Below are 13460 nucleotides of genomic sequence, written 5' to 3' on the forward strand. Positions count from 1 at the left end.
AAATTCACTGCTCTACCTTGGTCCACCAGAAACTTCTGGACAATAAGGCAAAGACCATCTTTTTCCTCCAGGTTTTTGAGAAAGTGTGTGCCGAGAGTTGGAAGGGTTAATTTATTCTGCTATTCTCATATTAGTAGTTGGATGTGTATGTATTTATATGTCAGGATGTTATGACTAGTCTTTAATATTATATAGTATTTTATACTGTGTTTGTTTTTAAATGGGATGAGTATCCAGGGTTAATGACTTAAATTATAAACTCTTGGGTCAGGGACCATCTTTTTTATTTGTGTTTGTACAGCGCCTATGACAATGAGGTTTGGTGCATGACTGGAGCTTATAGGTGCTACCATAATAGAAATATGTAATAATATGTAAGACTGTCAAGCTATTAAAAATGAATTGTGATTAATCGTGTGATTAATCGCACTGTTAAACAATAATATAATACCATTTATTTAAATATTTTTGGATGTTTTCTACATTTTCAAATATATTGATTTCAGTTACAACACAGAATACGAAGTGTACGGTGCTCACTTTCTATTTTTGAATACATTGCACTGTAAAAAAACAAAACAAATAGTATATTTCAATTCATCAAATACAAGTACTGTAGTGCAATAGTACTGTAGTCTCTTTATCATGAAAGTTGAACTTACAAATGTCGAATTATGTACAGAAAAATAACTGCATTCAAAAATAAAACAATGTAAAACTTTAGAGCCTACAAGTCCACTCAGTCCTACTCCAGCCAATTGTTTAGACAAACAAGTTTGGTTACATTTGCCAGAGATAATCATGCCTGCTTCTTGTTTACAAGTGAGAACAGGTGTTCACATGGCACTGTTGTAACCAGTGTCGCAAGATATTTACGTGCCAGATGTGCTAAAGATTCTTATGTCCCTTCATGCTTCAACCACCATTCCTGAAGATATGCATCCATGCTGATGACTGTTTCTGCTTGATAACAGTCCAAAGCAGACTGGACCAGTGCATGTTCGTTTTCGTCATCTGAGTCAGATGCCACCAACAGAAGGTTGGTTTTCTTATAACGCCAGCTACAACAGTGCCATGTGAATGCCTGTTCTCACTTTCAGGTGACAATGTAAATAAGAAGTGGGCAGCATTATTTCCTGTAAGTGTAAAGAAACTTGTTTGTTTTAGCAATTGGCTGAACAAGAAGTAGGACTGAGTGGACTTGTAGGCTCTAAAGTTTTACATTGTTTTGTTTTTGTTACGTTAAAAAAAATCTACATTTGTAAGTTGCACTTTCACAATAAAGAGATTGCACTACAGTAATTGTATTAGGTGAATTGAAAAATACTATTTCTTTTATCTTTTTTACAGTGCAAATATTTCTAATAAAAATAATATAAAGCCCTGTGCACTTTGTATTGTGTGCTGTAATTGAAATCAATATATTTGAAAATGTAGAAAAACAGCCAAAAGTATTTATAATAAATGTAAATTGTTGTTCTATTATTGTTTTACAGTATGATTAAAACTACGATTAATCGGAACTAATTTTTTAATCTAGTTAATTTGTTTTGCATTAATTGTTTGCGTTAATTGCCATTAATTGACGGCCCTAAAATATGTTTGTTTTTTAAATAAATGTACTGTACGTAACACACTGCATCTAGGGAAATGTGGAAATTTCTATATAGAATTGCATAAAGGTGTTCAGTAGAAAAATATTACTCATCTTAATCAATTGTACTTATAGGGCGTAGTCTCATCAGTAAGAGGAATTGTTATGTTAATAAAGAGACAGACAGACCAACTTCGTCCTTCCAATGGCTCTTCAATTGTTAATCCAATTGTTTGGGATGCCTGTACCAGAAATGATAAGTTTATTTATTTAAAAATAGAGCACTCTTCTGTTTGGGAGCAACAGGAACAGACTCATAAGAAGTACATCAGGTGAGGGAACAGACAGTAATCTTTGTTCTGTATGTGTGTAAATAGTAGTGATGTTGATTGTCACTGTTGTCTAATACTACAACAAATGTCTAAGTAATTCTTCTTTGAGTGCTTATTTGCATATGTTCCATTTCTGGTGGCGTGAATATGCCCCATGTGTAGGGTGACCATATTTCCCAAAGGGAAAACGGGACACTGCGTGGGGCCCGCTCATCCAAGCCATACCCCCTCCCCCTCTGCACCTGGGGCTGTCTGTTCCCTACCCTCTTCCCTCCCTGCACATGGGGCTGGCCTGTGCTCTGCCTCCTCTCCCCACAAGCACAGGGCTGACCTGAGTTGCTGGCCCCAGCCCTGCCACCACCATGCACAGGGCTCTCACCTGAGCCCAGCCTGCTCCCCATGTGGGGCTGGTGTCATTCTTCGCCTGATCCCTGCTGCCTCCCACAAGGCTGGTGTCGCTGCTTGCCTGAACCCTGCCTCCCCTCATGCGGCTGGCATCACTGTTTGTCCATATCCTGCCTGCCCCTTCTCCCCTGGCTCGCATTGCTGCTCGCCAGAGCCCTATTCACCCCCCCTCCCTCGCCCACACACACACGCACATTCCTCTCTGCCTCTCTGGGGGTGCACTCTGAACTTTTGCCAAAAAAGTCAGGACGGCTGGGACAGGGCTTACAAAAGGGAGTCTCCTGGCCAAAACGGGACATATGGTCACCCTACCCACGTGCTAGAGATCAGAATGCTTTAGCCAGCAATGTTGTTTGGTTGCATCTGCTCCGCTGGTGGCCTCAAAGGTATAAAGCGGGGGGGCAAAGTGTCCAACTGGCCCTCAGTTCCTTTCAGCTGCTCCTGGATGTGAGACTGAGCCAGCCAACAATGTCCACCCTTTTTCCAGTTGCATATTTTATTCTGACTTTGTAAATAGTTAATTATTTAGACTACATATTTAGTATAGTGATGAGTGTAGGTTTCAGCTTTCTCTAGGTTCATTTTTTACCCTGTACAGAAGGTGGGGATGGGTGGGTCTGGCATGATGTTGGGACAGAAAAACCCAGGCTTTAAAGTGAAGGATATGTAAAAGAAAAGCTTAAGAATTGTAAAATCCTTACAAGAGGACAACTAAATCTAGGGACATCAAGATGAAGTTCCTTTTAGAGAAAGCTATAAGGCTGGTCTCTGACTGGATGGGAGACAGGATCCGTCTAGTCTGGGATTGTCCTCAGGGAAAAGTGTCCCAGTAACTGCCTTTATTTCTGGGGCTCTGCCTGCTCCTACCTCTGTGGCTGCGAGCAGGGATAGGCATCACACCTCTGAGGAGCACAGAGGAAGATCTCTCAAGAATCCCTTAAAAGAAAGAGGATTGGGTCACTTCTTTATGTCTTCAGGAAGAAGAAAACTCTGAAAGCAGCCCCTCCCTTCTCTTTCCAGCAGGAGGCATCCTGGAAGGCTTCTCTGGTGTCCATGTTATTGGACAATTGGTTGGTGAGAGGATCATCTCCAGAGCAGGTGATAAGCAGTGTTCAGTACATCATACTTCTGTTGTCCAGATTGGGACTGAGAATGAACATGGAAGTCTCATTTAATTCCAACACAAAAGATAGTTTATTGGGACTCTAATCGATACCATGATGGCTCGAGCGTACCTACTGCAGGGCAGATTCAACAGTAGGTCAGAGTTGATAAATGAACTGCAAAACAAATCTACTTCAAGGACATGTCTCTGGTTTTAAGGTCACATGGCTTCAGGTACTCTGGTGACCCCAATTATAGATTTTTTTTCTTTCACAGATTCATAGATTCCAACACTAGAAGGGGCCATTGTGACAGTCCAGCCTATCTATATAACACAGGTGTACTAGTGCATATCTTTTAGAAAAACATCTAATCTTGATTTAAAATTTCCAGTGATGGAGAATCCACCATGACCCTTGGTAAATTGTTCCAGTGATTAATTATTCTCACTGTTTAAAAAAAATTACACTTTATTTCCAGTCTGAATTTTTGTCTATGTTCAACTTGTATCGTGTTGTACCTTTCTCTGCTAGATTGAAGAGCTCATTATCAAATATTTGTTCCCTGTGTAGGTACTTATAAACTGTAATCAAGTCACCTCTTAACCTTATATTTTGCTCAGCTAAATAGATTGAGCACCTTGAATCTGTCACTGTAGGGTATGTCTTCCAATTCTTCCAATCGTCTTGCTTATGACTCTTCTCTGGACTTGTCCAGTTTATTAACATCCTTCTTGAATTGTGGACACTAGAACTGGACACAGTATTCTTGTAGAGCCAAATACAGAGGTTAAAATAACCACTCTACTCCTATTCGAGATTCCTCTGTTTATGCATCCGAGGATAGCATTATCCTATTTGGGCAGTGTCATTCTGGGAGATCATGTTCAGCTGTTGATACACTAGACCGTGTCTCTGTTGTCGTAAGGGGTGGTAATGGATGGCTTATCACCCTGATGGCCACAATATAGATATGAGGGTACACATACCTCAAGAAGTTTTGAACTCCTTCAACTGGTGGAAAGATCCATATTAGGTCTGCAAGGGATTTCTGTTCTCCTCAGAATTTCCCACTAAGTCAGTAGTGACAGATGTGTCGTTGCTTGAGTGTACAGTACAGGGTCAATGGTCTCAAAGAGATGCTTGGGTTCATATCAGTGTCCTGGAGCTCAGAGAAATATGGCTTGCCTGCATGGCCTTTCTACCTCATATCAAATATCAGAGTGTACAGATGAGAATCAACCATACCACCACAAAGTTTTATGTAAACAAACGTGGGAACTAGATCAACAATGTTGTGCAGGGAAGCAGTTGATCTATGGAATTGATGTATCCTGCACAACAACTGTATATCACCTTCCAGGACTATACGACAGGCTGGCAGACAATCTAAGCAGACCTATTGCTCCGAATTGTAAATGGTCCTTAAAGGATTTGGTCATCAAGTCCATTTTCAATCAGTAGTGTCTGTTTGCAGCTGACCAGAACAAGAAATACAAAGTATTTTGTTCCAAGGGAGGACAAAGTCTGAGTTCTCAAGAAGATGCCTTCCTAATCCCCTGGGTTCAGGCCATATTGTATGTTTATTCCCCCAGTTCCTCTGACCCTACGTGTGTTAAGGAAGGTCAAACCGGACAAGGCCTCAGTCATCCTAATAGCCCTAGACTGGCCCAGGCAATACTGGTTCAAGGAAATCAGAAATCTCTCTGACACCTCCAGTATCTACCAGACTTAATTACTCAGAACAATGGGACAACATTTCATCTAGATTTGTTGTTCCTAAACCTCACAGCATGGAAACTCTCTGGCTAACAGTTCTGTTGATATATACAGCATATTGATTCAGAGCAGAAAGGAGTCTCTGAGGACTGAAAAATGGAAATGTTTTTTATCCATTCAGTAAATTCTTGCCCATGAGAGACATCAGTCCCTCATATCGAGTATCTATTATTCTTAAAAACCTTTGGTTTGTTGCTAAGCTCATTACGTGTGTGTTTGGCTGCTATTTCTGCACATCATCCACCAATTCACGACCATCTCATCCTTCAGTTAAAAAGTTTGTGAAAGGTCTTCTGAGAGTTTTTCCTTCAATAACTTATTTTACAATACTTACTTTTATCTTGGAATCTTAATGTGGTACTTATCTACTTGGAGGGACCTCCATTTGAGCTATTAGCCTTGTGCTCATTACTCCATTTGTCTATGAAGATGGCATTTTTTGTTGCAGTTATATTGGTAGGCCCTACCAGTTTTATGGCCATGAAAAACATGTCACAGACTGTGAAATAAGCCTTTCCACGAGAAATGTGATCTCTCCCATGTTCCGGGGAGCACCCCAGCTGCAGGCTCCTAATTGCTAGTCCAGGCTTGGCTGGCAAGACACAGGACTTGTTCTTCCACAGCACAGCCACTCTCGGGGGGAGATCAGACCCACCTCTGCATACCTCCCGCTGCTGCAGGAAGTTCTGGGGCTGGGCAGCATCCCCGAAGCTTTCTGCAGCCAGAAGAGGCTTCTGGAGGTGGTGGTCCAATCTTCCATGTACTGTTGGGAGCACCTCAGCCAGGTGCTCCTAGCTGCTAACCTGGGTTGGGTGGGGAGATGAGATCTACCTCCAGTGGCAGCGCAGAAGTGAGGGAGCACAGGGAGATCAGTCTCACCTCCATCTGAAATCGTGATATTGACCAATTTTAAAATCCTGGGGCCTTGATATCGACCAAAATGGACTGTGAATTTGGTAGGGCCCTATAGATCGGCATGCAGGGTCTGGGAATCATAGAATATTAGGGTTGGAAGGGACCTCAGGAGGTCATCTAGTCCAACCCCCTGCTCAAAGCAGGACCAATTCCCAATTTTTGCCCCAGATTCCTAAATGGCCCCCTCAAGGATTGAACTCACAACCCTGGGTTTAGCAGGCCAATGCTCAAACCACTGAGCTATCCCTCCCCCCAACCCATGTTTTCCACAGTCCAGGCTAGTGCTCTAACCACTGGACCATCCTTCCTCAGATAATTGCAAGCTCTATGGTGAAACCCCCCATATATAATTTTTCACAGGGTTAAAGTTACACTCTGGTCACAACCTAAATTTCTTCCCAAAGTAATCTCTGACACTTATTTAAATCAGTCCATTCACTTACCTATTTTTTCCCAAAGCCTCATTCAGCTAAGTGTGAGGCTGCATTACATACTCTGATGTTTTCCAAGCTCTGTCTTGTAGGGTTGCCAACTTTTTAATTGCAGAAAACTGAACACCCTGGCCCCGCCCGCACCCCTTCTCCAAGGCCCCGCCGGCCGCTCACTCCATCCCTCCTCCCTCCATCGCTTACTTTCCCCCACTCTCGCTCACTTGCTCATTTTCACTGGGCTGGGGCAGGGAATGGGGTGTGAAAGGGGATGAGAGCTCCAGCTGAGGTTGTGGGCTCTCAGGTGGGGCCGGGGATGAAGGGTTTGGGGGTAAAGGAGGGGGCTGCAGGCTGGGGCCGAGAGGTTCAGAGTGCAGGAGGGAGCTCAGAGCTGGGGCAGAGGGTTGGGGTGCAGGAGGGGGTGCGGGCTCCAGGTGGCTCTGACTTCAGGTGGCCCCAGCATTTCTTGGGGACTGAGGAAGACCGCATGGCTCCCAGGAAGTGATGGCATGCGCCTCCAGCTTCTAGGCGGAGCGGCGGCCAGGTGGCCTCTGCAAGCTGCTCCCGCCCACAGGCACTGAACGCAGCCCGGAGGCGCTGTCCCAAGCGCTGGCTCCACAGCTCCCATTGGCTGCAGCCACGGCGTTCCCAGCCAGTGGGAGCTGTGGAGCTGGTGCTCTGGGCAGCGCCTGCACGCAGAGCCTCTATGGCTGCCCCTCTGCCTAGGAGCTGGAGGGACATGCCGCCATTTCCTGGGAGCCATACAGAGCTGCTGGGCACAGAGCCTGCCTGCCCACCTTAGGCCAACCAGACTTTTAGCGGCCCTGTCAGCTGTGCTGACTGGAGCTGCCAGGGTCCATTTTCAACTGGGTGTTCTAGTCAAAAACTGGATGCCTGGCAACCCTATCATTTTGTCTAGAACAAAACCATTCAGAGAGCCTCCTAGGCTAGGGAAGTAGAGCCTGAGCCCAGGCTGCCTCCCGATGAAGGATTAGCCAGGGGTGGGGAAGGAGAGCCCAGGCAGGAGGGGGTCTGGCAGTAAGCCCCAGGCAGTGGGAGGTCTGACTGTCCCCTTTATCCCCTCCATCCCACCTCCCGGGTGTGCCCAGCTCTTCTGCAAGAGCTTCAGCCACCAGGGGCTGACAGCTGGAGCTCTTCCAAAAAAAAAAGGGGAGGGGGGAGCGGCAGCACAAAACTTGCGCCTCCCTTGACACATTCCCATGCCTTCCTTGGAAGGTGCGCCCCATAGTTTGAGAACCGCTGTACTAGAGCACAGGCCACTTCCGCAACCTCTTAGAGGGATAACTGTAGCTGATATATGTAGGGCTACTACTTATAGTAGTATACATACTTTCACTAGCCAAAGCCATTATACTTTAGTTCAGGAATCTCATTCAGATGCCCAGTTTGGGAAGGCTGTGTTGCATTCTCTATTTAATTAGACTTGCAGTACTCTGCTCCATCTATTACTTACTGCATGGGAGCACATGTAAACAAGCATTCAAAATGGAAAGTAAAGTTACTTTTAGTAACTGGAGTTCTTAGAGATGAATTGTTTACATGTGTTGCATAACCCACTCTCCTTTTCCCCACTACTGTGCAGACCAATAGCCTGGAGTTGATAGTGGTGCTGGGACTGAGGATGGTTGGTCACCCTTTTATATCACATAGTGAGAAGGCCTCAAGGTCATCGGGGAGCAGGTGTGACTAACAGACACTGCTGGCTAAAGCCTTCCAATCTCCAGTGCATGGGGCATATGCATACAACTCGAAGTGGAACACATGTAAACAACACATCTTGAATAGCTCTAGTTACTAAAGGTAAATAACTTTCCTTTCCAATTTTATTTTTCTTTCTTGCCTATGGATGTTGTACTTCATTTCTGGGAGATTTTTGATAGGCGTTTGTAAAGAGACCATATGAACAGGATTACAGCACAGCTTTTTGAACTGTATTCATAATTTTTTAAAATTTTTGAATAGAGTAGATTTTTTAAAAATAGCATTTAACATTCCTGAGGATATTTCTTAGCAGCCAGTAGCAATTTTTATAACATTATAGATCAAAAGTTCAGTCAAAATTATGAGATAGTGTTGTTTAAAGTATAAATCTCTCTTTGCTATTGCCACTTAATTTTAAAGATTGCATTTATTTCTTTTAAATATCCATTTTTTTAAATTTAATCAAATTCCATTGTTAGTTTATTTAAAAAATTAATATATTATTATATGTCAGACTTTGGGAGACACAGGACTTAGAATTCTAAAGGGACCAGAATGTAATGTTAGTCAATTTTTTAAAATTTATTAGAATTTAGCTAATTTACCCTAATGACTGGGAGGTCTATTGTGAATTACTGAATTTTTTAAATGAGCAAAAAGTAAAAAACAAAACAACAACAACAAAATCAGATTATAAAGTATAATTAATTTTGACAAAGTATAAGATGGGGGACAGGGACTTCGGTTCTGTCACAGTTCTTGAGTTAACTATATCAAAGGGCAAGTCACTTTATTTTTTTATGTCTCTCTCTCTCTCCATCTATAAAATTGTAAATATAAAGGTGCTAGTTATTACTATTCATATTCTGCTAGTAATTTTAATGTAAATTATTATTGTTTAATACTTACACTGGGCACTGTGCTGTGCAATTCATAAAAATAGAATAATCCCTTCCTTAAAGCACTTTTAAAAGTGAAGTTTCAGTAATATGAAATCCCAGCATTAGTTTTTCTTTCAGATTATAAATTGTGCAACTCATCAGTGTACTACTGTATACAATAGTTCACCTCTATAAAACCAGCATATCATTTTAATGTGGAATCATTAGCATTTAGACAAAACCTATATCTATTAGTCCACTATTATTTAAAGCTTTGTTTACTATTAAACACAATCTTTTTTGTCCATGAGAACTCCTTTTAGTGACATCCTAGTTTTGATTCATAGCAAAGTCTACATAAATCTCTCTTCTTTTTATAACTGTGCATCATAAATTATTAAATACAGCACAGGCAAAGAAACTGTAACTAGTTTGAGAAGGACGAAAAGTAGTGTGATGTGCTTATGCTTTCCCAAGGGATCTTAGAGCAACAAGCAGGTTATATTTAAATATCACTTTGTACAGTGTTAAAATATTGACAATTTGTTTGTAGCTTTCAGTAACTGTTTAAATCATGGTTTCACTAATGTGCCTGCATAAACTGCTGATTGAATTTATTTTAGCACCATTAGCATGGTTAAGTTTGTTATGGAGATGCCAGTTGTGGCTTGATAAGAATATTGAGTTGAGTTTTGCATTTAAAGTAGGGATTTTTAACCCCTTTGCTATATAGGAAGAATACATCATATCCTTCCTAAAATTACACCTCTTTGAATATAGAATTTTTCTGAGAATTTATAAGTGAATCTGTTAATTAGTCTAGGAATGGTTAAGAAACAGGCCTTAAAATCTAACACCGGGTGCTATTTTTTTTTTTTTAAATTTGGACTCAGATTCTCTTAATAACAGAAAAATGCAAAGGTCTGCTCGAGCCGTGTCAACAACCTGTGGCATTCCTGCACAATGTATCCATTCCAGATATTTGCAAAGCCGCCACATGGGCCTCAGACCATACCTTTGCCAAGCACTATGCCAATACACACGACCCCAGGGCGGATGCCATAGTAGGCCTTACTGTCCTTTCTGCTGCTACCATGCACATAACTCCAAAGTCCCCCCAACCATAGTGGGTACTGCTCTACTTTCACCTTGAGTGGAGCACCCACAGAGACAGCACTTGAAGAAGAAGAGAAGGTTGGTTACTCACCTTGTGCAGTAACTGAGGTTCTTCGAGATGTGTGTCCCTGTCTATGCTCCACTACCCCTCCCCTCTACTCTGGAAAAAAGAGGACTCTACAGTAGAGAAGGAACTGAGGGGGTCATGCTGTGTGCGCACTGAACAGACTCCAGTGATGCCACGAGACAGCAGCTGCGCATGCGTGGCCTGGCTAGGCACTGCTACTGAAGATGTCTAATCAATGGCGCTGGGACGCACCATCACCTAGAGTGCAGCACCCACAGGGACACACATCTCAAAGAACCTCAGTTACTGCACAAGGTGAGTAACCTTCTCTTATGAAAGCATATCAACTAAGTGGTTGTTATTTGAAAAACATAATTTAGGGGAAAAAAGTTAACTTAGTAAAATGAAAATACAATCCTGTTTTCCTATTCATTGCTCAGCAGAAGCAATGGGGAGGGAGAGGGAAACCACATTTATTTCTAATCCCCGATAGCCTATTTGTACAAGAAGTAAGAATCCTTATTTGTTTTAACTAAATAAGTGATATTAATTCATGTTCAACAGAAATGTACATAATGTAAATTTTGCATTCAGTAATATGAAAAAATGAAATGCTCAGTTAGTGAATTTATTTTTATATCTTATATAGGGAAATACTATTTCAAATACTACACTGTACTGTTGTTTGCTTCAATGCAAAGGATTTTTTGAGAACACTGCTTCATGTTTATGGTGATGATATTAACTGGAAACAAGGTAAGATGTTTTGTGCCTAATTATGCCATCTTTGCATTGGCAAAACTTCCATTGAAATCAGTGTATAATTGTTAATAAATATACTTTATTAAAACAATTATACAGTGACATTAATCGTTTTACATGTAATTTTAAAGACAGAATCATATCAGAACTGACCCTTACCCACTCTTTCTGGACCGGGGCTCAGAGACTTTTGCGTTGCTCTGCCCAGATCATGGGCCAGAACCTCTAACTGTTTGCTGCTCTGTTCTGACTATAGGCAGGAGTCAGAGACTGGTTGGTGCCTCGCTCTGCTTGAGGATCTGGGGCCCAGAGACTCATTTGCTGCTCTGCCTGGACTGCAGGCCAGAGCCATAGGCTGTGCAGTGATCTGCTAATTCCCTGACAGTGAGCAACGCACAGTGAGTGGCCTCCCACTGACCCCGAGTGGGAGGGACTACTGCTAACCCACTACGCAACCATAAATCTCTGACTGCCAGAGACTGGGAGGGGAAGATAAGGGTGGATCTCTCCAAAATTGTTCTGTTCTGTATATTCCCTTTGAAGTTCTGGTATCTGCCATTGTTAGAGACAGGATACTGGGCTATATGGACCATTGGTCTGACCCAGTATGGCAGTTCTTATCATTTTGGAAGTCTCCAGGATTCTTTGAATAGTGTCCTGATGGGTGCTCCACTGTCGGTGTGTCTGCATCCCTGCACTGCTGATCGGAGAATTTTGGTAATAGTATCCATTCCGTTTGCACATGTGCTGCTCCTCGCCTGGCACAAAATTAGCCAACGTGCCTGGGTGAGTCCTTCTCAGTGCCTTCTCAACCATCCCTGGTTAGAGATGGAGCTGGAGCTGTTCGTTTGCAGATTAACTCTTTTAGAATTGCTATTTTTTATCTTCCCTTGAAGCCTTTTTTCTTTCCCAACTTTGTTTGCATTTTATTTTGGCCTTGCTTTAAAAAACAAACAGTCTTCTGCCAACACCCTGGACAAGGGTATGCCCGGCTCCCCGGGCTTCAAAAAGTGCCTCAGTTGCAAGGAATCTATCCCAGCGACTGACAGACGCTCGCAGTGTGTTCACTGCCTGGGAGAGAAATACATTCCACAGAAAGAAAAGGAGTACTTGTGGCACCTTAGAGACTAACCAATTTATTTGAGCATAAGCTTTCGTGAGCTACAGCTCACTTCTGAAACCTGACATTCCACAGAAGTGTTTCTTGTGTCAGCGACTGAAGCCCATATCCAGGAAAGAGAACTGAGACTCAAACTTCTACTCATGGAGTCAGGCCTTCAACCTCTGGAGTCCTGGCAGGAGCCCTCACCGCAACCCTCTCCTTTGAAGGGAGGTGAGTCCAGGGAGACACCTGCGAACCACTCACATAAGGCCTCTAAGAAAAGGTTTGTGAGGCCGCATAGTGAGCCCCAATCAAGCCCAAAACAATCTCAGGCTCAATCAGTATCATTGGTACCAACGGCACCAAAGCCATCTATATCTGGTACCATGGGCATGGTGGTACCGAGTTGACAGAGCAATTTGGGCTGCCTAAAGACCCAATGGGCACAAGCAAAGAAGCACCAGTACTGCGGGGGCATGAAAAACATAGGCGTGCGCAGCACAAAGGTGGACAGTCTCAGCCACAAATTCCCACATGACCACGAATGGGAAATAGATTCAGTGTTCCTCCATGACATATTCCAACAATGGGGGACACCGACAGTAGACCTATTAGCTACTTACAAGAACAAGAAATGTCCACAGTACTGCTCTAGAGTGGGGATCGGACAACACTCCATGGGAGATGCTCTCCTCCTTTTCTGAGACAAGGGTCTTTGTCAAGGTTCCTCCCCCACTCTGAACTCTAGGGTACAGATGTGGGGACCTGCATGAAAAACCTCCTAAGTTTATCTTTACCAGCTTAGGTCAAAACTTCCCCAAGGTACAAAATATTCCACCCGTTGTCCTTGGACTGGCCGCTACCACCACCAAACTAATACTGGTTACTGGGGAAGAGCTGTTTGGACGCGTCCTTCCCCCCAAAATACTTCCCAAAACCTTGCACCCCACTTCCTGGACAAGGTTTGGTAAAAAGCCTCACCAATTTGCCTAGGTGACTACAGACCCAGACCCTTGGATCTTAAGAACAATGAATAATCCTCCCAACACTTGCACCCCCCCTTTCCTGGGAAATGTTGGATAAAAAGCCTCACCAATTTGCATAGGTGACCACAGACCAAACCCTTGGATCTGAGAACAATGAAAAAGCATTCAGTTTCTTACAAGAAGACTTTTAATAAAAATAGAAGTAAATAGAAATGAAGAAATCCCCCCTGTAAAATCAGGATGGTAGATATCTTACAGGGTAATTAGA

The 13460-nt window shown here is 42.8% G+C and overlaps 1 protein-coding gene across 1 annotated transcript in view; it reads left to right on the forward strand.

Annotated features, from left to right (window-relative positions):
- The window catches only part of POLN (DNA polymerase nu), a 236184-nt gene that overhangs the window by 40140 nt on the left and 182584 nt on the right, over positions 1–13460 (forward strand). Inside the window, exons 6-7 of the mRNA XM_073343208.1 lie at positions 1730–1926; positions 10992–11098. Of these exons, the coding sequence (XP_073199309.1) occupies positions 1730–1926; positions 10992–11098 (304 nt within the window). The remainder of the gene's footprint in view (positions 1–1729; positions 1927–10991; positions 11099–13460) is intronic.

This window comes from Lepidochelys kempii, chromosome 4 (genome assembly GCF_965140265.1).
Source record: "Lepidochelys kempii isolate rLepKem1 chromosome 4, rLepKem1.hap2, whole genome shotgun sequence".
Classification (NCBI taxonomy): Eukaryota; Metazoa; Chordata; order Testudines; family Cheloniidae; genus Lepidochelys; species Lepidochelys kempii.